This window comes from Symphalangus syndactylus, chromosome X (genome assembly GCF_028878055.3).
Source record: "Symphalangus syndactylus isolate Jambi chromosome X, NHGRI_mSymSyn1-v2.1_pri, whole genome shotgun sequence".
Taxonomy (NCBI): domain Eukaryota; kingdom Metazoa; phylum Chordata; class Mammalia; order Primates; family Hylobatidae; genus Symphalangus; species Symphalangus syndactylus.
This window is the reverse complement of record NC_072447.2, coordinates 132,781,385-132,801,891: the sequence shown is the minus strand read 5'-3', so window position 1 is coordinate 132,801,891 and position 20,507 is coordinate 132,781,385. Positions and strand designations below refer to the sequence as shown.

The 20,507-nt window shown below is 48.5% G+C and overlaps 1 protein-coding gene and 1 long non-coding RNA gene across 3 annotated transcripts in view; one reads left to right on the top strand and one right to left on the bottom strand.

Annotated features, from left to right (window-relative positions):
• The window catches only part of XPNPEP2 (X-prolyl aminopeptidase 2), a 30,832-nt gene extending 19,140 nt beyond the window's left edge, over nt 1-11,692 (bottom strand). Inside the window, exons 1-7 of the mRNA XM_055268204.2 lie at nt 11,409-11,692; nt 8,480-8,553; nt 6,594-6,704; nt 5,398-5,461; nt 4,327-4,431; nt 3,986-4,072; nt 2,919-3,065 (exon numbers count right to left, since the gene is read on the bottom strand). Coding sequence (XP_055124179.1) covers nt 2,919-3,065; nt 3,986-4,072; nt 4,327-4,431; nt 5,398-5,461; nt 6,594-6,704; nt 8,480-8,553; nt 11,409-11,457 — 637 coding nt within the window. The 5' untranslated portion in view covers nt 11,458-11,692. The remainder of the gene's footprint in view (nt 1-2,918; nt 3,066-3,985; nt 4,073-4,326; nt 4,432-5,397; nt 5,462-6,593; nt 6,705-8,479; nt 8,554-11,408) is intronic.
• The window catches only part of LOC134735999 (uncharacterized), a 56,817-nt gene that overhangs the window by 22,527 nt on the left and 13,783 nt on the right, over nt 1-20,507 (top strand). Inside the window, exon 1 of one of the 2 annotated variants that reach the window (XR_010119615.1) lies at nt 8,291-8,329. The exons of the other annotated variant lie outside the window; for it this stretch is intronic. This is a non-coding gene — a long non-coding RNA (uncharacterized lncRNA). Of the gene's footprint in view, nt 1-8,290; nt 8,330-20,507 lie in introns of those variants that run through there. 2 annotated transcript variants of the gene reach the window in all.

Below are 20,507 nucleotides of genomic sequence, written 5' to 3'. Positions count from 1 at the left end.
AAACAAACTTACTTGTGTACTCATTAATGACACGGGCCCTGGACCCAGACGGGGCTCAAATCCTGGCTTTGCCATTACTGGATGGGTGACCTTGGGCAAATTACCTAACCCCTCTGTGTCTCATTTTGCACATTTGTAAAATGGGGATGGAGTATAATAAGTATCTGCCTCAATAGGGTTGCTATGAGGATGGAATGAATTAATATTTGTAAAGCACACAGAATGGTATCTTGAGATATAGTAACTTTTGTATCTTTCTGATTAATAAATAATCATGCAGACTGAGATCAAGAGAGCAGTCCTAGTTGAAGGACAAAGGGGTAGCGCTGGGGCCATGTTCAACCTTCTCTGCAGTAACCCCAGTATTTACTAAGCCACGGGTACTGGGCTAAGCACTCCATGTGCATTGTTCTAATTCTTACCCATCCCATTTTACAGATAAGGAAACTGAGGATTCAGAGAGGTAAAGTGACTTGTCTAGGGTTTCATGGATGCAAGAGGTGGAGTTGGGATTTGAACTCTGGTCTGTCTGACTGCATGGACCACACTCTTAATCTGTACAGACGCTGTACTATCTTGATAACATTGTCAGTCTCCAAATCTGTCCTTAAACTCTGTGTCACAGCACCATCCTTTCTCGGATGCTTATATCTGGGTTCTATGACTTTAGTTTTCTTTTTTTTTTTTTTTTTTTCGAGACGGAGTCTTGCTCTATCACTCTGTCATCCAGGCTGGAGTGCAGTGGCGCAATCTCGGCTCACTGCAAGCTCCGCCTCCCGGGTTCAAGCCATTCTCCTGCCTCAGCCTCCTGAGTAGCTGGGACTACAGGTGCCCACCACCACGCCCTGCTAATTTTTTTTTTTTTTTTTGTATTTTCAGTAGAGACGGGGTTTCACTGTGTTAGCCAGGATGGTCTCGATCTCCTGACCTAGTGATCCGCCCGCCTCGGCCTCCCAAAGTGCTGGGATTACAGGCATGAGACACCACGCCCGGCCCGACTTTAGTTTTCGTCTTCTATCCCTGCCCCCTGCAAGATATTCAAAGAGTCTACCCCTAGGCAGGACTAGGAATTTGCTGGCCGAAGGCCATAAACATTAAGGGTCCTAGTTGGGTTCAGATATGAGCATAAATAACTTAATGTTGTGAAAAATATCTCATGTAAACAGGTAAAACTATTCAACAATGACCAAAGCTTTGGGTACAATACATTTTGTAGGTTTATTTTGCTACATATTTTACACACAATTTATGTTATGTGTATTTTACACATAACATAAAACGTATCATTTTAATCTTTTTAAAGTGCACAATTCAGTGGCTTTCAGCACTCACAGTGTTGTGCAACCATCGCCACGATCTAATTCTAGAAAATTTTCATCATCCCCAAAGGAAACCCTGTACTCACTAAGGAGTCACTCCCTATCCCCCCTCTCCTGAGCCCCAGGAAAACCCTAATCTATTTTGTCTCTATGGATTTGCCAATGCTGGATATTTCATACAAATGGAATTGTACAATATGTGGCCTTCTCTGACTGGCTTCTTTCACTTGCAATTATGTTTTCAAGGTTCAGGAATATGATACCTTTCTGAGAAACCAAATGAACCCAAATTTCAACGGTCTGGTGCGTACCGGTATCTTTGAGTAGCAAACTTTTCATGTTCTGCCCTTTGCACTCTCCTTTCGCCTTTAAAATCTGCCCGTGGCTGGAAAGTCTCTCTCGTCTTTATAAGCTTATTGAAGCTGAACTCTGTTCTTCGGCTTCCAAATTCAAGCTCCAGGTGCCTTTTTCTTGAAGACTGGCAGTGGGCGATGACTTGGCATCCCCTCACTTTTGGGAAGTGACAAAACCCTCCCAGCCCCAGGAAGGTTTTTCTCTTTTCTCCCCTCCCCTTCCCGACATAACTTTGACTTTCTTTATCTGAATAAGATGAGTTTTATTTATGAGTTAACAGTCTTGGATAGCAAATTTCTTAAAAAATGGTGTCAAGATGCAGAAAGAATGATTCTAGAAGTTACATCAGAACAGATAAAGAAAAATGGACACAATTTTCACTTGTTTCATCATGGCTGCTATTTTGATATCTCCCTCCTGCTGTATTGGCTCCTTTCTAAATGAGAAATTATGTGGACTTGCTTGCGGAAAGGGATCTCTTGGCTTGATCAATGTTACTAGGAATCCAAGTTCATTGGCTCATTCAGAATTCCCAGGGAGATAGGAGTGGTTGGTGGCCAAGATACTGATTCATAATCAGTAGCCTGGTCCTGGTCAGGACTTTAGTTATGACTTACAGGAATCTTACAACATACTGTTCTTTTGTGACGTATTTCGATAGTGTCAACGGGGTCAAGGTTATCAATGTTATATTTTTCTAACTTTCCTGATTGGTCCAGCAAAATCTGAATGGTAATCTGTGCTACAGAATGACTCTGAACTTAGTTATTTACTTCTCCTGTCCACTCCTGGCCCATCTGACCCCAGCCATCTCACAGATCTAAATTCTTCATCACAAGAGGGCCAGAAGTAAAGGTCTGAATGATTCATTATGGATCAGTCTCCGCCACCAGGCAAGCAAGTCATATCATGATTTTTTCTCTCTTGAAAGGGGTTGGATATTTTCTCTCATCTTTCTCTGTTTCCCTTCTTTCCTCCCTTCCTGCTCCATCTTGCTTCAAATCCTAACGTTCTTTAACCCAATGTTTTCTAAATATGGTCGGAGGACATTTTGATTCAGACTCCTCAAGGGGAGGGGGCCCTGAAATCTGCATTTTAAACAAGCATCCCAGGTGACTCAGGTGCATGCTAAGGTTTGCAAACCACTACTTTGGTACCTCTGATGATGAAGTTTGCCACCTACGGAACAGCAGCCGGGACCTGCATTGCTACAAGTTGGGAAGGAAACTGGGCTTACTGAATCACCTGTGAATGCCTCCTGCAGGGCATAAATGGGTTGATTAGGAACCGGTGGCCTTTCTGATCCCCACACCAGGTCCACAAGATTGGTTGTGATGGACACCAGCTGTCTGTTAGAGCCTTGGAGGGCCAGATCATAACTCTCCCAGGTGTCTGCAGAGACAAGAAGGAGTCAGTCATCCCTTGCCCATTTACACCTCAGGAAAAATTGTGATTCAAGCAAAGTTAGTCCTGGTTCCCTTTGCCTCCCTTTGCAGCCCAGCTGCCCAGAGCCTGCCCAGCAGCCTGCCCACCCCCCACCCCTGGCATGTGTGCCCACGCTGGGGTATGTTTCTCATCCTCTTTCTGCTTTCCAAGCCTAATGCCCTGAGCCTACTCTATCACTGACCGCCACAAATTGGCCAAGCTTGTCTTTTTCATTGCCAGTGGCTGTGGGTGGTCCTTCTTTCGGGCACTAATTATTTTATCAGGGCTTCAATGTCACAGTCAAAAGGAATGGTGATGTTCAGGCCATTGGACAGGCTGGCAAAGAAGCCAGTTCTAAAGCATAAGCCTTTCAGTACATATTCATGAGAACTCCCCTTTGGGGGAATGGGCTTGCCAGCTGTCTGAGGCCCCAGAACTCAGGGAGTTGTATTCTCAGGGCCCCCTTTTTTTTAAACTCAGAAGCCCTCCCAACTCTTTTGACCCTTCTAAGCTACCTTCCAGAAGAGGGTTACCATGTGATTCCAGCATCATCATTGGCAGGGTTCCAGGGCACAGAGGATGGTTCTGGGTTCAAGCACATCCTGGCCTATTCATCCACTAGCTCTAATGATTCACTGAGTCTTCTAGGTTGGGTCTCTGTGCTCATGAATTTTAAAATATTTGTACTGATTCTTTTAAATATATTTTAATTACACAATCCATGAATACATCCTCATTGCAAAACATTCTGCAACTACAATTTCAAATGCTCTATCTTTATAGTCCCACCGCCCTTCCTTCTACCAAGTTCCATTTCTTTATATCCTAGGGAAGCTGAATCACCCCGATTGGCATGAGCAAATTCAGGGACTGAGGGAAGAGCATACCAATGGACAAGAGGAAGGGGTCAAAGCCCACACGCCCTCCAGCAGGAATCTCAGTGAGGAGCCAGGTGACAATAGGAGTGGTGCCAACTGAAAGAAAGATAGGGAGGAATGCAGAGGTCACCTCCAGGGCCAGCCCCAGGCCCTGCAGCCAGGGATTCTGTCTGATGGTCCTACCACATGTGTCTTCCTTGAGATCAGCCTTGAAAGTCAGTGATGGCCTCAAATTTCCTAAGCTCCCCATAGGGGCCCAGCATGGTCTTACATGCATGCTCTCACCTATACCTTCCTGAACCTAGTCCAGGTCCCAAGACTTGGGGGACAAATCCATGCGGCCCTTCTACCTTCCTTGTGGAGCTCCCAGTTGCAGTCCATCTGCCGCTCAGCCTGAGTCCAGTAGCGACTGTCGGTCCAGACAGCTGCTTTCTTCATAGTCACCACTGCAGTTCCTGGGGCAGAACAGAGAAACTTGCAGGTGAGGGTGAAGGGGAGGAACGTGGCATTAGCTGATGGATGTGCAATGCAGTGCTGGCTCTGAGAATGTCACAAGGGGCCTCTGGAAAGAGATCCCCTCCTCCATTGGAAAGAAGTGAGGAAGGAGATGTTAAAAAGAGCTGTGGAGGGAGCTGGCAGAAAGGTGTCCTGAATCAGGCACCTCTGCTTTGTGTTGAGGGATGCTTGTGGACTTTCAGCAGAAGTGAGGTCAACTTTCGGCTGCATGTAGGTGCTCTCAGGAAAGATGGGGCTCAGCATAAAGACTCGGTGGCTGATAGGGAGGCTAAACCAGAGGCTCAGCTGATTGTTGGGGAAGAATAATCCAGAGACTTTGGCAAAGGGAAAAAGAGCCTATGATGCACGAGGCAGGGTAGTTTGAAGCCCAAGGAGGAATGTTTGAGGATCAGGAAAGGAAGCTTCGATTTCATTCAATGGGCCAGGATCACTGTGCGAGGCCCCTTCAGACGCTGTGATCTCATCGAGGGCTTCTATGTTCGTGTCTCATTCTGCCATGTGAAGTGATGTTGTCCGTAAAACAACTGGCAAAGGAAAACTTTGTCCCCAAATGAGCCCTCATGTGAAAGGAATCAGCGGGTTCTTAGCGGTTAGAGGTAGAAGTAGCAACTATTCAGAAATGGAGCCCGGGAGTGCTGGACTGGGCCTGGTTGCAGCAGAGGTAATGAGCACGGGAAGGCAGCCTCTGCCTCATTTCTACACAGAACGTGGCTGGTGGGCTATGAGATGTGTGCCCTGGGGAATCTGATGGTTTTGGGGTGGTGGAGGGAGACAGAGAGAGTAGAAGGGTTTTCTCTACAGTAGGTTCTGGGGTCCCAGATGCTGAGACACTAGCCACATTAGGTCCTCTGTGACCACCTCTGGATCTACCAACAAAAGCAATGGGGCTGGGTAATGATTGTCACCTGCAGACCCTGTAAAGCCTGTAATCCACGCACGCCTCTCGTCATGTTGGCCGATGTACTCGTTCTAGGAAATCAACAACACCACCATTAGCCTTTTTCGTGGTGTCAGATCCCACATGAAAGGCCCCCAACCACATCCCAGTTATTTCTGTCTGTCAGCTCCAACCCCTTGTCAGCTACAAGCCCAAGCACACCAAGTGCCTCTTCCAGGAAGCCCTCTGTAACTCTCCCAGCCTTCAGTATCTTCCCTTCCTTTGAGCAACCGTATCTTTTGCAGTTCAATTCCCCCGCCCCCCACTCCGTCCACATTGGACTCAGTGTAACACTGGACTGTTCTGCAAAGGAGACTTGTTGCCCTACCCTGCAAATTCTATGCAGTCTAGGGTCCTGTCTTTTGGCTCGTTTGGGTTTTCCCCGCCAGCTAATCCTTCTCCCTCCTGAGTCAAGCACAGTAGACTGGGAACATCATAACTTCTGCAAAGGGCTTTACACATTATCATATTTTGATCCTCATAATCCCTGGAGATAGATCTCATTACAGACTCATTTCTCTTTGCAGAAGAGGAAACTGAGGCTCAGAGAAGTTCAGATACTTACCCAACGTTCTTAGCCCTTCCCAGCATGTGGGAAAACTAATTCAAACAAGCTCATTGACACTGAAAATGCCCTCTCTTCCAAATGGGCTGGCGTTGGAAAGGTGGATGGTATGGAGAGTGGAGCTAGTGAGGGGAAACGGTGGGATGGGTGCTCCCCTCCACAACCAACCCTGCACTCCCATAACCCAGGATTTTGGATCATTTTGCTACTCCATTCCACAGAGTATGGGAAGGCCTGGGCCAGAAGGGAGCTTAGAGTTCTTCCAGCCCAATTTCCAGCCCACCTTCTAACCTCCTAGGGCAGGGATACCCTAAACATTCATTCTGGATCTGCCTTCTAGGAATTGATGAAAATTGATTCTGAAGTTGTTTATAATTTAATTTCTTGAGGTTAAGGAGGTTTGGCAATGTCTGCCCGCCTATGTAGAGGGATACATTCTTTCAGTTGCCCTAAAACTACCGTGTCCATGCTCTCTGCTTCCCTCCCTTTGCCCATCAGATCCTTTCTCTGTCTTCATCTTCTGAGTTTTAACAGCTCCTGTTTGTGGTCTCTGGCCCAGGGTAGCAGAGAGGGCAAGGGGGAGAGAAGCTGTCTCTTACCATGTGAGCATCTGTGTCTGGGATGATGTAGGCTGAGAGATTCTGGGTCTGCATCTGCTGGCGGAGGGCTGTGAGTGACATTGTGGTATTGACCACAGTAACTGGAAGGTACTGACAGATGACAAGAAGACATCGAGACACAAACAAACAGATACACACGTTGCTTAGAGAAAATGACGTCTGGGCCCCTGGCCTCCAGAAGAGCCCCCAGCCTCTCCTGAAGCAGGGGTTGGGGGAAGTTAGGCTGGCCTGGCTTGGGAAGGGATGGGGCGGCAACTGATGTTACTGTTTAGTCTAGATTAAGATGCCTGGGCTGGGTGGAGATGGAGGTGTTGGAGAGTTTGGAAAGGGACCCCTTGTGACAGTAATGGGACCTGAGTCTGGGATATGGGTGTGGGTGAGAACTGCAGGGGTCTGAGCTCTGGCATTGGGCCAGGCCATGCAGACAGTCCTTCTTTGGCTACCTGGGGGTAGGGTTGCCAGATTAGCAAATAAAAATACAGGACACTCACCTAGTTATGTTTGCATTTCAAATAAACAATGTGTAATGTTTTAATGTAAGTATTAAAACATGCACAATTTGGGGCATGCTTGCACTAAATTCTTATTTGTTATCTAAAATTCAAATGTAACTGGGTGTCCTGTATTTTATCTGGCAAACTTCCCTTGGCAGGGCTTTTTCAGGTTGCCACCCACTGGTCGCAAATGGCAGAGAAGAGTGAATGAATGCCCCCAGCAGTTTGAGATATTGCCCAGAAAGACCCTTTCCAGACCAGTTCTCTATTTCTTTGCAGGTCATTTTAGCTTTAAAACGAAAAGCATGTTTTCATTTGTGCTGTTTTGCTTTCTACTCCACGATATATCCATGTTCGTTTTAATATAAAAGTAATGTGGTTCGCCCACCCACCTGCCTGCCCCAGGGGTCCCATAAAGTTGATATTGCTAGCAGATGTACTGCATTTTTCCCATGGCTTACAGTGCTGCTGGCATGCCTACCCCTTAGCCCTACTCTGATTGTAGAAAGAATCACTCTGGTCTCCAGCTAGGAAGCTGACTACCCAAGCCCCTTCTGCAGGGCCTTTTCCTCGTCTTCACACCCTAGGCCTTCCTCTCTTGCCCTTCCACTGGCTCTTCTTTGGTTTTTGTTTTGTTTTGTTTTGTTTTTGAGACAGAGTCTTGCTCTGTCACCCAGACTGGAGTGCAGTGGCACAATCTTGGCTCACTGCAACCTCTGCTTCCTGGGTTCAAGCAATTCTTCTGCCTTAGCCTCCCGAGGAGTGGGGATTACAGGCACCCGCCGCCATGCCCGGCTAATTTTTTTATTTTTAGTAGAGACGGGGTTTCACCATTTTGCCCAGGCTGGTCTTGAACTCCTGACCTCAGGTGATCCACCCGACTCGGTCTCCCAAAGTGCTGGGATTACAGGCGTCAGCCACTGTGCTTAGCCTCCATTGGCTCTTCTAACCTCTGTCTTCCTCCCTTTTCCCTTCTGTGCTTCTCTTTTTGCTGTCACTCTAGAATTCGTCTTTTCTTTCCTCTGCCTGGCCTCAGCCAAAGGCCAGCTAGGGGCCTCCTGCCCTCCTCCCTCCTCCTAGCGGGGTTTCCCAGGCCCAGATCAGGACGGAAGCAGATAACCTGCTGTGGGAATGAGTGGGAGGGAGGGGAGGGCACTGATGTGGAGGGGAGGGAGTGGAGGGGGGAGGAGCCTAAGAGTCCGGAAATCAGGAGAAAGCCTGGTAGGAGGAGGGGCTACCAACTGACCCAATGGGGGATAGAGAAAATGATAACGCAGGGCGGGGGTGCTGTGGTGCAGGGGTGCGTGGGGCAGGGGTGGGGGGGTGCGCGGGGTGGGGGGGGGCTGTGCGCAGGGGGCGGGGGGCACTCACAGGGGGGTTGGTGGAACAGTTTCTCACATCCTGCCCTCCAAGGTCCACTGGCTTCGGATGGCCCCAGGCACAAGCTAGAAGCCGAGAGAAAAATCCAGGGTCATTTGGGGACCAGCTAGTTCCTAGAGAGGGAAGGAGTATCCTCCCTCAGCCCACCCCGCAGGGCCTCCATCCTTGGAAACGCACGAAGCTGGCCAGCTCTACTTGAGGATAAAAATAATCACATTTCATAGGAAATCAGGCTGAATCGGATAGCACCCTGGGTCACAATCAAATAAATCTGTTTCATAGACAAGTGATTGCCACTTTTGGATGGGTTTTAGAGCTCATTAAGTCAATTTTTCTTCTAATCTAATTGGGTCTTTTCAGGGTTTAGTGAAGTGGAAAAGTTGTGTGTAAATTAAATTTTTGTTATCAAATTTTCTTTGAAATGCTCTAGAAGATCACGCTAAATAATCACCCCACCTTCATTTTAGCCTTTTATAAATCTAATTGTATGATACATTGGGTTGACTTCAATTCAAGGCCTGCTTGCACTGTTTCTTACAGTCCAAATCTTTGCCTATCATTCCAGGCTCATTTTCAATATATTAGACAGAAATCCTAGTCTGCCATGGTGGGGAAAGATGGATTAATTAGTATTTAAAGACACCATATTATGTGCCAGATACTGAACGCAGCAATTCATCTACAGTATCTCATTTGATATTTGTGACCTCACTATGAGGTGGAAATTATTGTTCACTTTCTGCAGAGGAGGAAGTCAAGGCCCAGATAGATTTGGTAACTTGTCTAACTTGTGCCACCAGGAGTCAGTGGTAGAACAGGGATTTGAACCCAGGCCATCTTAATACAAAAGAGGTGAGTGCCCTTTCAGTCCTCCCACTCTGCCAAGTATAACAGGTGGGCCCGGAAAGGGTGATGCCACAGAAGGGACAGAGTATATAGAGATCTAGTTTCCGGTTTGGGCTCTGCCCCCAATTTAGAGTGACTCGAAAGTGACCCCCCCCAATATTTATTGAGCAAACATCCCCTAAGTGCCTACTGTGTGCCAGGCACTGGACTAAGTTCTCCAGGCTCTGGACCTCTGGAAAGGAGGGGCTTGAATTAGACAAAGCCCCTTCCTTCCCTGAAAGCCCAGTGGTCTCTGATAGTCCTTGCCTCTAACCTCCCTGTCTTTTAGGGAGGGATTTCCCTAAAGGGTAATGGGGCCCTGAGTGTGGGGAGACGTTACACTCCCCTCGCCCCCCCTCCTTTTTTTTTTTTTTTTTTTGAGACAGAGTCTCTCTGTCACCCAGGCTGGAGTGCAGTGGGGCGATCTCAGCTCACTGCAACCTCCACCTCCCGGGTTCAAGCGATTCTCCTGCCTCAGCCTCCCAAGTAGCTGGGACTATAGGCGCGCACCCACCACACCCAGCTAATTTTTGTATTTTTAGTAGAGACGGGGGTTTCACTATATTGGCCAAGATGGTCTCGAACTCCTGACCTCAGGTGATCCACCCGCCTCGGCCTCCCAAAGTGTTGGGATTACAGGCGTGAGCCACTGCACCCACGCCCCCTCCCCTTTTTTTGAGATGGAGTCTCCTTCTTTTGCCCAGGCTGGAGTGCAGTGGCACGATCTTGGCTCACTGCAATCTCTGCCTCCTGGGTTCAAGCGATTCTCCTGCCTCAGCCCCCCGAGGAACTTGGATTACAAGCGTGCGCCACCACGCCTGGCTAATTTTTGTAATTTTAGTAGAGACGGTGTTTCACCATTTTGGCCAGGCTGGTCTCGAACTCCTGACCTCAAGTGATCTGCCTGCCATGGCCTCCCAAAGAGCTGGGATTACAGGCATGAGACACCACGCCCAGCCACACTTTTGAGTGGGTTGAGCTACAGATGCAAGGAGGGTGGCTGGGGTTCAACACCATGAACGTCCTGCGTGATTTTGTCTTGGTCTCATAAACTCAAGGATCAGATGCAACCCATACTGTTCATTTAAGAAAATGAACACCCATTTCTGTAGAAACAGATCCCTGGCAAAATGTTGGCACTGATATGCCAACGTAAGAATCGGGACACAGCCAACTTATGTCTCTCTGGACACCAGAATATGCTGTTCTCTGAGGCCAGGGCCGTGACTCCCAAGAGCAGGCTCTGCAGCTGAATGACTCTGTGGTCCCTGGCACAAGGCCTGGCACTGGGTAGGTGTTCAGGAACCGGACACTGAGTGACTGATCAGGCCCTGCTGACAGACAACAAAGAAAGGAAGGCTAGGGTGGGAGTGCTGGGCTGGGCACCTAGTTGAGGACAGAGAGGGTGCCACAGGAATGACAAAGACTCTCTCCCTGACCAAAGTTTAGTTAGGCTTCCCCAAAGCCTCTTCTCCACTTGGCCTTGACCTTGGCCTTCTGTGTCTGTCCTGCCCTTGCCAGGCCTGCATCACCCAGTCTTAGCAAGAATCTTGCTAAGTCAGTTTAGACACCCTTGATATCTGATCACTCTGGCCTGCTGTCAGCAAGAATCCTGTTCAGTCGGTTTAGCAAGAATCCCCCTACCCTTGCTATCTCCTCTTAATACTTTTCCATCCACTGACCCCCTCACTCTGCTCCTTGGCTACAGATCCCTGGAAGTCTTTTCTGTAATCAGGGTTGAGCCCCATTTCTCTCCTCTATTGCAATGCGGTAGTCTTAAATTAAGTTTTCCTTACCGTTTTAACGAGTGTCAGAATATTTTCTTTTCTTTAACGGGGGGAATGGAAAGGTGCCAAACCAGACTCGATCCAAGTCATGAGGGCCCCCAACACTGGCCCTGAGGTGTCTCTTCCACAAGTCAGAGAGAGGAAGCAACAGAAAAAGAGACTCGGGCCCCAACCCTCACTCCAACCCTTTCTGAGCTCAGAGGGGAGAGGCCAGAGCTGCCTTCCAGTGGAAGCTAGGATGCACATACCACAGAGGAGGACCAGCCAGGGGCAGCAGCCCCAGTGAGCCCGGGCCATAGGGTCTCCAGATGCCGGCGCTGGGTGGATGGAGGGACAAGGGAGAGAGGGAGGGCTCTTTCCCCAGCCTCTTCCTTCAGGCCTTTCCTGGGCTCCAGCAGACAGAGGGTGGGGGCTGGCGTCAAGAAGGAGGCGTCTGGCTGCTGGGTGGAGAATGCTTCTCTGGTCTTTTGTTTTGGAGGGCTCTGGGAGCCAGGGTGGGCAGAGGAGCTTTGGGCTGCCCGAGGCGGACTGTGCAAGTTCCTAGTCGTCTAGGATAGGGTGTGTGAGGCTATCCTGGGCAGAGTCCAAAGATCTCAGAGACAGAGGCACAAGAGCTGGTCTCAATCAGTCTGCTTTTCCCAGCCCCCTCTCAGCGGCAGAGCCCCAGCCATTCCTTCATTCGGTCCCCTTCCCTCCAGCAAGCTGACTCCCATTAGCTCCCACACTCTGGGCTCTGGCTCCAGCACTGCTTTTGCTGTGGGGATGGAGATTTGCCTCCTGCTGCTGCTCCTCTTCCTCCCCACCTCTTCTTCCTCCTCGTTTTCTTTCTCCTCCTTTTTCCTCCTTCCCCTCCTTTTCTGGGCTCCTCCACTTCCTCTTCTTCTTCCTTCTTTTCTCTCTTCATCCTCCTTCTTTTTCTTTTTTCTTCCTTCTCCATTTCCTCCTCCTCCTCCTTTTTCCTCTTCCTCCCCCTCCTTTTTTCCTCTCCCTCTTCCTCCAAGCTGGCTGGAAAAGCCAGTGTCCTCTCTTCTTGTAGTGCTTGGCAAGTCCCACTGTACCCCTTGGGAAAGTTGGTTGTGACTGGAGAGTTACTTTCTTGAGCTGGGATGAGTCCCCCCAGGAGCACCCACTCTGAAGAAGTGATGCCAGCTCTTCCCTTGGGATCTGGGGAGTCCCATTCCCCTGCCTTTTCTGAACCTGCAATCTGGGGAACCGAGGCTGTTAGAGCCACTCACACCTGGGAGGAAATGAAAGCCCAAAGATGCCCCTATCTGGAGGGATCGGGGGATGCCACTGAAGAGGGAAGAAGACACAGAAAGGGGAGTTTGGGCGCTCTGAGAAGACTAATTTGGTGAACTGGAAATGCTCTTTCTGCTGTAGCTTCTAGAACAGGGATTTGGTTACCCTGAAGTGTGAGTCACTCGTAAACAACACAACTCCTGATGAGGGAAGTGGAGAAGCTGAGGCCTGCCTTGTCTTCACGCCCAGCTGAATCAGAGGGCAGCTTCAAGGCAGCTCCTAGTAAATGCTCTACAGAACCCTTGCTCTTTGGGCTCGAGGAAGGCGATGTCCCAGAGAGGAATGCTTTAGAGAGACAAACAGACCCAATGGGGATGGATGCTCACCTAGCCTGGAGGGCCCCAGAGGCAAACCGCCCATTCCTTTTGTTTCTATTTTTATTTTTGAAACAGGGTCTTATTCTGTTGCCCAGGGTGGAGTGCAGTGGCATGTTCTTGATTCACTGCAACCTCAGCCTCCTGGGCTCAAGTGATTCTCCAGCCTCAGCCTTCCGAGTAGCTGGGAACACAGGTGCATATCACCATGCCCGGCCACCATTTGTTTTGTTTCTATTTTTAATGGATTTACAGTCTGCTTATGTCCACATCAAGTGTAAAGCAACTTTCAACAATCCATTCAAGAATGACAAAATAGGCCATTTTGAAGAGGGAAAGAGGACCTTCGTGGGAGTCTCTGAAGGGGCAGAGTCAAAATGATTGAGGTGGCTCAGTGAACTTCATTCTCAGGAATAAAAGCAGAGGGCAGGAGCCCACAGCCTCAGAGGACAGACCAGGGACAAGGAGAACATGAGAATGCTGTCATTCAATAACTTCTGAAGTTCCCGCAGCCTTTTCCCCGGGCTCCTCTCTTCCACCCCTTCCAGGGCTGGTAATGAAATTATTCCCAGAGACCAGAGCACTGGGAAATGCCCCCTCAAAGACTCCTGCCTCCTCTGTTTGCTGTAGTAGCCATCCTGAAGGGCAAGCAGGTAGAGCTGATGGGATTTTGCAGGGGAAGACCCCTGAAGATAGCCTTCGAGGACAAACACGGTCCTGTCTTTCTGTCAGTGAATCGAGCCTCGAAACACTGACTTGGGAGCCAACCTGCCTGAGTTTCAGTCCCAGCTCTGGCACCCACTAGCTGTGTGATCTTGGGCAAGTGACTTTATCTCCCTGAGTCCCCAGTGTCCTCACCGCTGAATTGGCATAATAATAGTACTAACTTCTTAGGGTTGTTATGAGGATTCAATGGGCTAATGTTTGTGATGCTCTCAGAACATGCCTCGCAGAGACAAGAGTAAATGTTCTACAAATGTTTGTTAATTCACATACTAGAACTAAATAAGGCCAGTCTCATCTGTACTTTGTTCTTTCTCTCCCTGGCATCCAGCACTGCTGAAATAGCAGTTGTTATAGCAAAGATCAGCTGAGCTGAAGGGCCAACCGCTGAAGCAAACAAACTAAATGGGGATTCCACCCCCATCTTCTGGACTCTGCCCAGGGATGGTCCCTACATAATACTCAGCCCTCTAGTTTCATACCTCTGGGTCCCAGCCTTAGCCCTGATGGCGAAGATAACTTCACTTGCCTTCATCAGCTCCTTCCTTATCTCCCTATCTCAAAACCACTGTCTTTACTCTTATCAGTTGAGAGACTTCAACCCAAGTTGGCAACAGGCTTGAAGTGGAAAGAAATGATTCAACGTGGGGAGGGTTGAATGGCCGAGTCTTTGCATCAAAGTTGTTTGGAAGATGCATGCGTCACTGGAGTCTCACTCTGGCCTGCTCAGGCAGTGGACTTCTGCTTGTTTTACTTTTTGGTCCAAAGCTAGCTTAAAGGCCAAATTGTGAAATCGGAGGTGATCTTCTCTAGAGTACCTCCTGTCTGTGCCTCTTATTTTGCACCCTCATGCCATCCCAGGCTTGTCACCCTGACTTCCAACCTGAGCCTGCCCTCTCTGGGCACCAATGCCTCCTTGACTTCCATCAGAATACACTTTCCTGACTTACATGTTTTCCCACCAGGTGACAACCACTAGGTGTCCTGAATTGCAGCTGAGGTCACAATAACTCATGTCGTGAGTGTGAATGAGAAAATGCATATAAAGTGACGAGCAAGCAAGGAACTCTAGCACCAGGGATACAAACAGCTCTGCTGTGGGAGCCCCAGGGAAGGGTAGAACCTGGAGGAAGGCCAGGAATCAGAGAGGTGGAGTGAACCTTGGCAGTAGAGGTACAGAGATGGCATTGCAGGAGGTGGTCACAGGGAAGGACAGCAGTCTAGGGGCAGATTGGCGGCAATAATGTGAAAAGCAGCCTGAGGAAGCACAGGTAGACAGCGCCATGGCCTGGAATAGCCGGTGGCAACAGGAAAGTCAGAGACCCAAGGGGGCTATGAGCACTTCAGAGCATCCCCTGGGGATGTCCCAAGTTACTGAGGATGAAATCATGAAGTGATACCTGAGGTTCTGCAGTTCTGCAGGTGGGAAGGAGGCTTTTGAGCTGGCACATGCCCAATCTAACTGTTCATGTGACCTCAGAGGCTGAGGGACTGGGGACGCTTGGCCTCGTGGGCACAGCATATGATCACTGCTTCCAAATTCCCTTTATACTCTCCCATCACGTTCCAGCATCTCATGCTGGGAGATAGGCAGGGTTCTCAGCAGCAGAAGTGAAGACAGACTTGGAGAAAAAAAGTGGCTTTGCCCAGGTCCAAGCTGACCTGTGGCAGAGCTGGGACTCAAACCTGGGTCTGGGGAACTTAAAAGCCCATGCTCTGTCCATTGGGCCTCACTGTCACTCCAATCTGAAGATCCTCCATGGCTCCCATTGCCCTCAGGGTAGAATTCAATCTCTTCAGCTCAGTGGCCAAGGCCTTCCTCCCTAACATTACCCGTCTCTTCTTGTCCACATTCTCTCCATCCATCAAAGTCCAGCTCAAAATTCATCTTGTCTACCAAGCCCTCATCACCTCAAATTCATCTTGGAGACTCCCATAACATTTTATGGGAGCTTCTATTTTCAAAGCCTCACATTGACCTTTTTCTTTCTCAACAACTCTTCTGTCTTAGGTCACCCATCCCCAAGGGCAGGAGCTTGCTTTTTATAAATGTTTAGATCCGGGACAGGTCCTATCCAGGACAGAGCGCAGCAAAGAGTGGGCTCAACACAAGTTTGTGGAGTTGATGCTAAATCCCAACATTGTGTGGCCCAGCCTCCCCATCCTTAACCTGAAAGGAATGTTCTGAATGGAGGGCAATTTTCCAGCCCCAGAAGGCTGCTGTGGTGCTGTTGGGTGCCTCATCCATCACATCTGCCCTGCTTTGACATAAAACTACCCTGTCTCTGTGTGTGTGTGTGTGTGTGTGTGGTCACACAGGAGGGGAAAAGAGCTCATTTCATGGCATCTGATCTTTGGTGCTATGAGGCCCAAGACCTTACCCAGACAGCCAGGCATCAGAGAAGGGAGTTTCTTTCCTCAGGGTGAGGGTTGGACGTCCTTCACTGTGGTTGGTGGATCCAGTGGTCAGCTCCTTTTCAGCAGCTTACAGCTGCCCATGGCTCCTCCTTCTTCTTGTGAAATCTGTTGGTGATTGTGTTAGGCCATTTTGCATTGCTATAAAGAAATACTTGAGATTGGGTAATTTATAAAGAAAAGAGGTTTAATTGGCTCACAGTTCTTCAGGCTGTACAGGAGGCATAGTGCTGGCATCTGATTTTGGGGAGGCCTTAGGAAGCTTATAATCATGGAAGAAGGCAAAGAGGGAACAGGCATCTCATATGGTAGGACTGGGAGCAAGAGAGAGAGTGAGGGCAAGGTGCCATACACTTTTTTTTTTTTTTTGAGATGGAGTTTTGCTCTGTCACCCAAGCTGGAGTGCAATGGCACTATCTCGGCTCACTGCAACATCTGCCTCCCTGGTTCAAGCGATTCTCCTGCCTCGGCCTCCTGAGTAGCTGGGATTATAGGTGCATGCCACCATGCCCAGCTAATTTTTGTATTTTTAGTAGAGACAGGGTTTCACCATGTTGGTCAGGCTAACAACCAGATCTTGTGAGAACTCACTTGATAATGCAAAGACAGCACCAAACCATGAGAGATCCACCACCATGACTCAAAGATCTCCCACCAGACCCCAATTCCAACATTGAGGATTAGAATTCAACATGAGATTTGGCAGGGGCATGTCATTCCACCTTGGCGCCTCAAATCTCATGTTCTTTTCACATTGCAAAATATAGTCCTCTCTTCTCAATAGTCCCCCAAAGTCTTAACTCATTTCAGCATTAACTCCAAAGTCCAAAGTCTCATCTGGCAATGAGTTCTTTCAACCTATGAGCCTGTAAAATAAAAAACAAGTTATTTACTTCCAAGATGCTATGGGGGGATAGGCATTGAGTGAACATTTTCATTCCAAAAGGGAGAAATTGGGCAAAATAAAGGGCTACAGGCACCATGCAAGTTTGAAACCCAGCAGGGTAGTCTTTAAATGTCAAAGCTCCAAAATAATCTCCTTCAACTCCAGGTCCCACATCCAGGCCACACTGACACAAGGGGTGGGCTCCCAAGGCCTTGGGCACCTCTGCCCCTGTAGCTTGGCTGGGTTCAGCCCCTGTAGCTGCTCTCACAGTTGTTGAGTGCCTGTGGCTTTTCCAGGTGCAGGGTGCGAGCTGTTGGTGGATCTACCATTCTGAGGTTTGGAGGACTGGGGCCCCTTTCCCACAGCCCCACTAGGCAGTGTCCCCAGTGGAGACTCTACATGGGGGCTCCAACCCCATGTTTCCCCTCTGCACTCTCCTAGCAGAGGTTTTCCATGAGGGCTCTGCCCCTGTAGCAGGCTCTGCCTGGGCACCCAAGCTTTCCTATACATCTTCTGAAATCTAGGCAGAGGCTGCCAAGCCTCTTCACTCTTGCACTCTGCACAGCTACAGGCTTAATGCCACATAGAAGCTGCCAAGGCTTACAGCTTACACTTTCTGAAGCAGCAACCTGAGCTGTATCTGGGGACCTTTGAGCCAAGGCTGGAGTTGGAGTGGCCAGAATGCGAGAAGCAGTGTCCAGAGGCTGCACAGGGCAGCAGGGCCCTAGCCCTGGCTCATGAAACCATTTGGTCCTCCTTGGCCTCAGAGCCTGTGATGGGAGGGGCTGCCTCTTAGATCTCTGAAATGTCTTTTTTAGTTATGCAAATATCTCTAGCAAGTGGTTACCCCACAGCCTGCTTGAATTCATCGCCTGAAATTGGGCTTTTCTTTTCTACCACATAGCGAGGGTGCAAATTTTCCAAACTTTTACACTCTGCTTCCCGTTTAAATAAAAATTCCAACATTAAGTCATTCCTTTACTCCCACAACTGAGCATAGATTGTTAGAATCAGCCTGGTACCTCTTGAATGTTTTGCTGCTTAGAAATTTCTTCCGCTAGATACCCTAAATCATCAATCTGAAGTTCAAACCTCCACAGATCCCTAGGTCATGGACGCGATACAGCCAAGTTCTTTGTTAAGGTATAATACAGGTGACCTTTGTTCCAGTTCCCAATAAGTTCCTCATTTCCATCTGAGACCCCAGCAGCCTGGACTTCACCGTCTACATCACAAACAGCATTTGGGTCACAACCATTTAACTAGTGTCTAAGAAGTTCCAAACTTTCCCTCATCTTCCTGTCTTTTTTGGAGGCCTCCAAACTCTTCCAACTTCTGCCCATTACCCAGTTCCAAAGCTGCTTCCAGATTTTCAGTATCTTTATAGCAATGCTGCACTTCAATTTTCTATATTAGGCCAATCTTGGATTGCTATAAAGAAATACCTGAGACTGAATAATTTATAGTGAAAAGAGGTTTGATTGGCTTACAGTTCTGTGGGCTGTACAGGAAAGCATAGTGCTGGCATCTGCTTCTGGGAGGGCCTCAGGAAACTTACAATCATGGCAGAAGGCAAAGAGGGAATAGGCATCTCACATGGCAGGAGTGGGAGCAATAGAGAGAGTGGAGAAGGAGATGCCACATACTTTTAAACAACCTGATCACTTGAGAACTCACTGACTATCATGAGGGCAGCACTAAACCATGAGGGATCTGCTCCGTGACCCAAACACCTCCACCCAGGCCCCATCTCTAACACTGGGGATTACATTTCAACATCAGATTTGAAAGAGACATATATTCAAACATTATCAGAGATTATGGTTCAAGAACTTTGCTAGTGAGACCCGGTGGATCTGGCTAGAGCCCTGTGTAGGCCAGTTAGCTTGGTTCACTTCAGTGGTCACAGACTGAGTCAGATCCTGAGCCCTGGCTGAGTCCAAAGCCCAGCCAGGCATATCACAAACCTATGCTGCCCTCTCAGGGGCCTTGCACTGCATAAGAATGCATGGCGATAGCACCGCTGGGGCTCACCAAGGTTCTAGTTGATTTCACTCAACCCTTCATTTGGTGGTCTTTGGGCACTCTCCCAACCTTCTGTCCTCTTCAGGAGCCTGATCTCTTCACTTCTCAGCCATCTTATGCCCCTCTCCTTACCATCTCCACTCTAGCCATATGCCATTCTTTGAGTCCCTCTTACTGTGTCTCCTCTAGCAACAGGGTCTTTGTTCATTTCTCTTCACCCAGAATACCCGCCCTTCCTTCCTCTCTTTGCTCTGTGAACTCCTCTTCCTTCCAGTCTTGCCTCAAATGTCATTTGGTCTGGAAGCTTTCCTTGACCTCCTGGCGAGGTTGACTTCCCCTATTAGTTCTGTTACTGCCTTTGTCACAGGTCCCGTCATCTGCCTTTCAACACTTCCCCAGTCGTGGAAAGGACCACAGCAACTAGCTCATGGCTGCCTCTCTGCAACACGTCTGCCATTACCATGAGTCATATCAAGGTTCCTGTCAATGACCCATCTAATGTCCTCCTTCCTCAAGTCCAAAGCTCCTCAGCTCAAGGCCCTTTCTCCTCCACTCCTCCTTAACCTCCCACAACCAAAGTAGCATCTTGGGCCTTGCCACTGCTTAGGATCACTGTCCTTTGACATACTGAACTCCAGCCCCCATTCTCTGAACACACCCTCCTGTGCTTCTCTCCTTCACTCTTACTGCACCTGATTTTTGACTTCACCGAAACTTCCTGTCCCTTGCCCTATGCTCTTCCTCTCCATTTATCAGCAACACTTGGTTTCCCTTCCCTCTCTATCTGGCTCAAACTACATAACCCATCACTCCAACCTCGCTTTTACTAGCACATTTTACTCTCCTGTTCCTTTGTGCTTCCACTCCATGTATCCTGCCAATGTCCATCCCCAAGTAAAGCATGCTCCCATCCCAGGGTCATTGCATATACCATTCCCACTAACGGGAATGCTCTTTTTTCAGATGCCAACATGGCTCATTCCTTCTCTTCATTCAGTCCTCTGTTCATATGTCCCCTTTTCGGAGAGGACTTCCCTGATCTCATTATTTAAACAGTGCCTCTGTCACTCTTTATTTCCTATTCTGTATGATTACCTCTTCAGAGTATTTTCCTGACATTATATTGTGTATCTATTTGTTTATTTTTGTCCACTGCTATATCTCAGGGCCTAGAACACTACCTGGAGCTTAGTAGGCATTCATAACTATTTGTTGAATAAATAAGGAAACCCCAGGACATTTGAACCATCTGTCTTCTCTACAGGAGAATATATCCCAACCCTGTTGGTTGGGATCACTCCAAATTTTTGGTGTCCAACCACGGCAGGCCTCTTGGTGCTGCTTGGCAATCCTTTTCCCTGTCCTGAGTCTGCTGTATTTTCCGTTGCCCTTGTGGGAGATTCCAGACCTTTATCCTTGTCCTCAAATCCCTACCCTGCTTGCATTTCATGACTGATGGACCTTCAGGTTGTTTCTGACTTTGCATTGTTACAAACAGGGGCCATGAAAATCCATGCACATGAAGTATTGCTCTAGGATCCACATCTAGAAGCAGAAAAGCGTACAATTTTGTCATGTCAATAGATTCTGCCAAACTGCCCTCCAAGAAAAGCTGTAGCAGTTCACACTTCTACCAATAAAATAGTTGTTTTCACAACATCATCAACACTGGATAACATCAATGG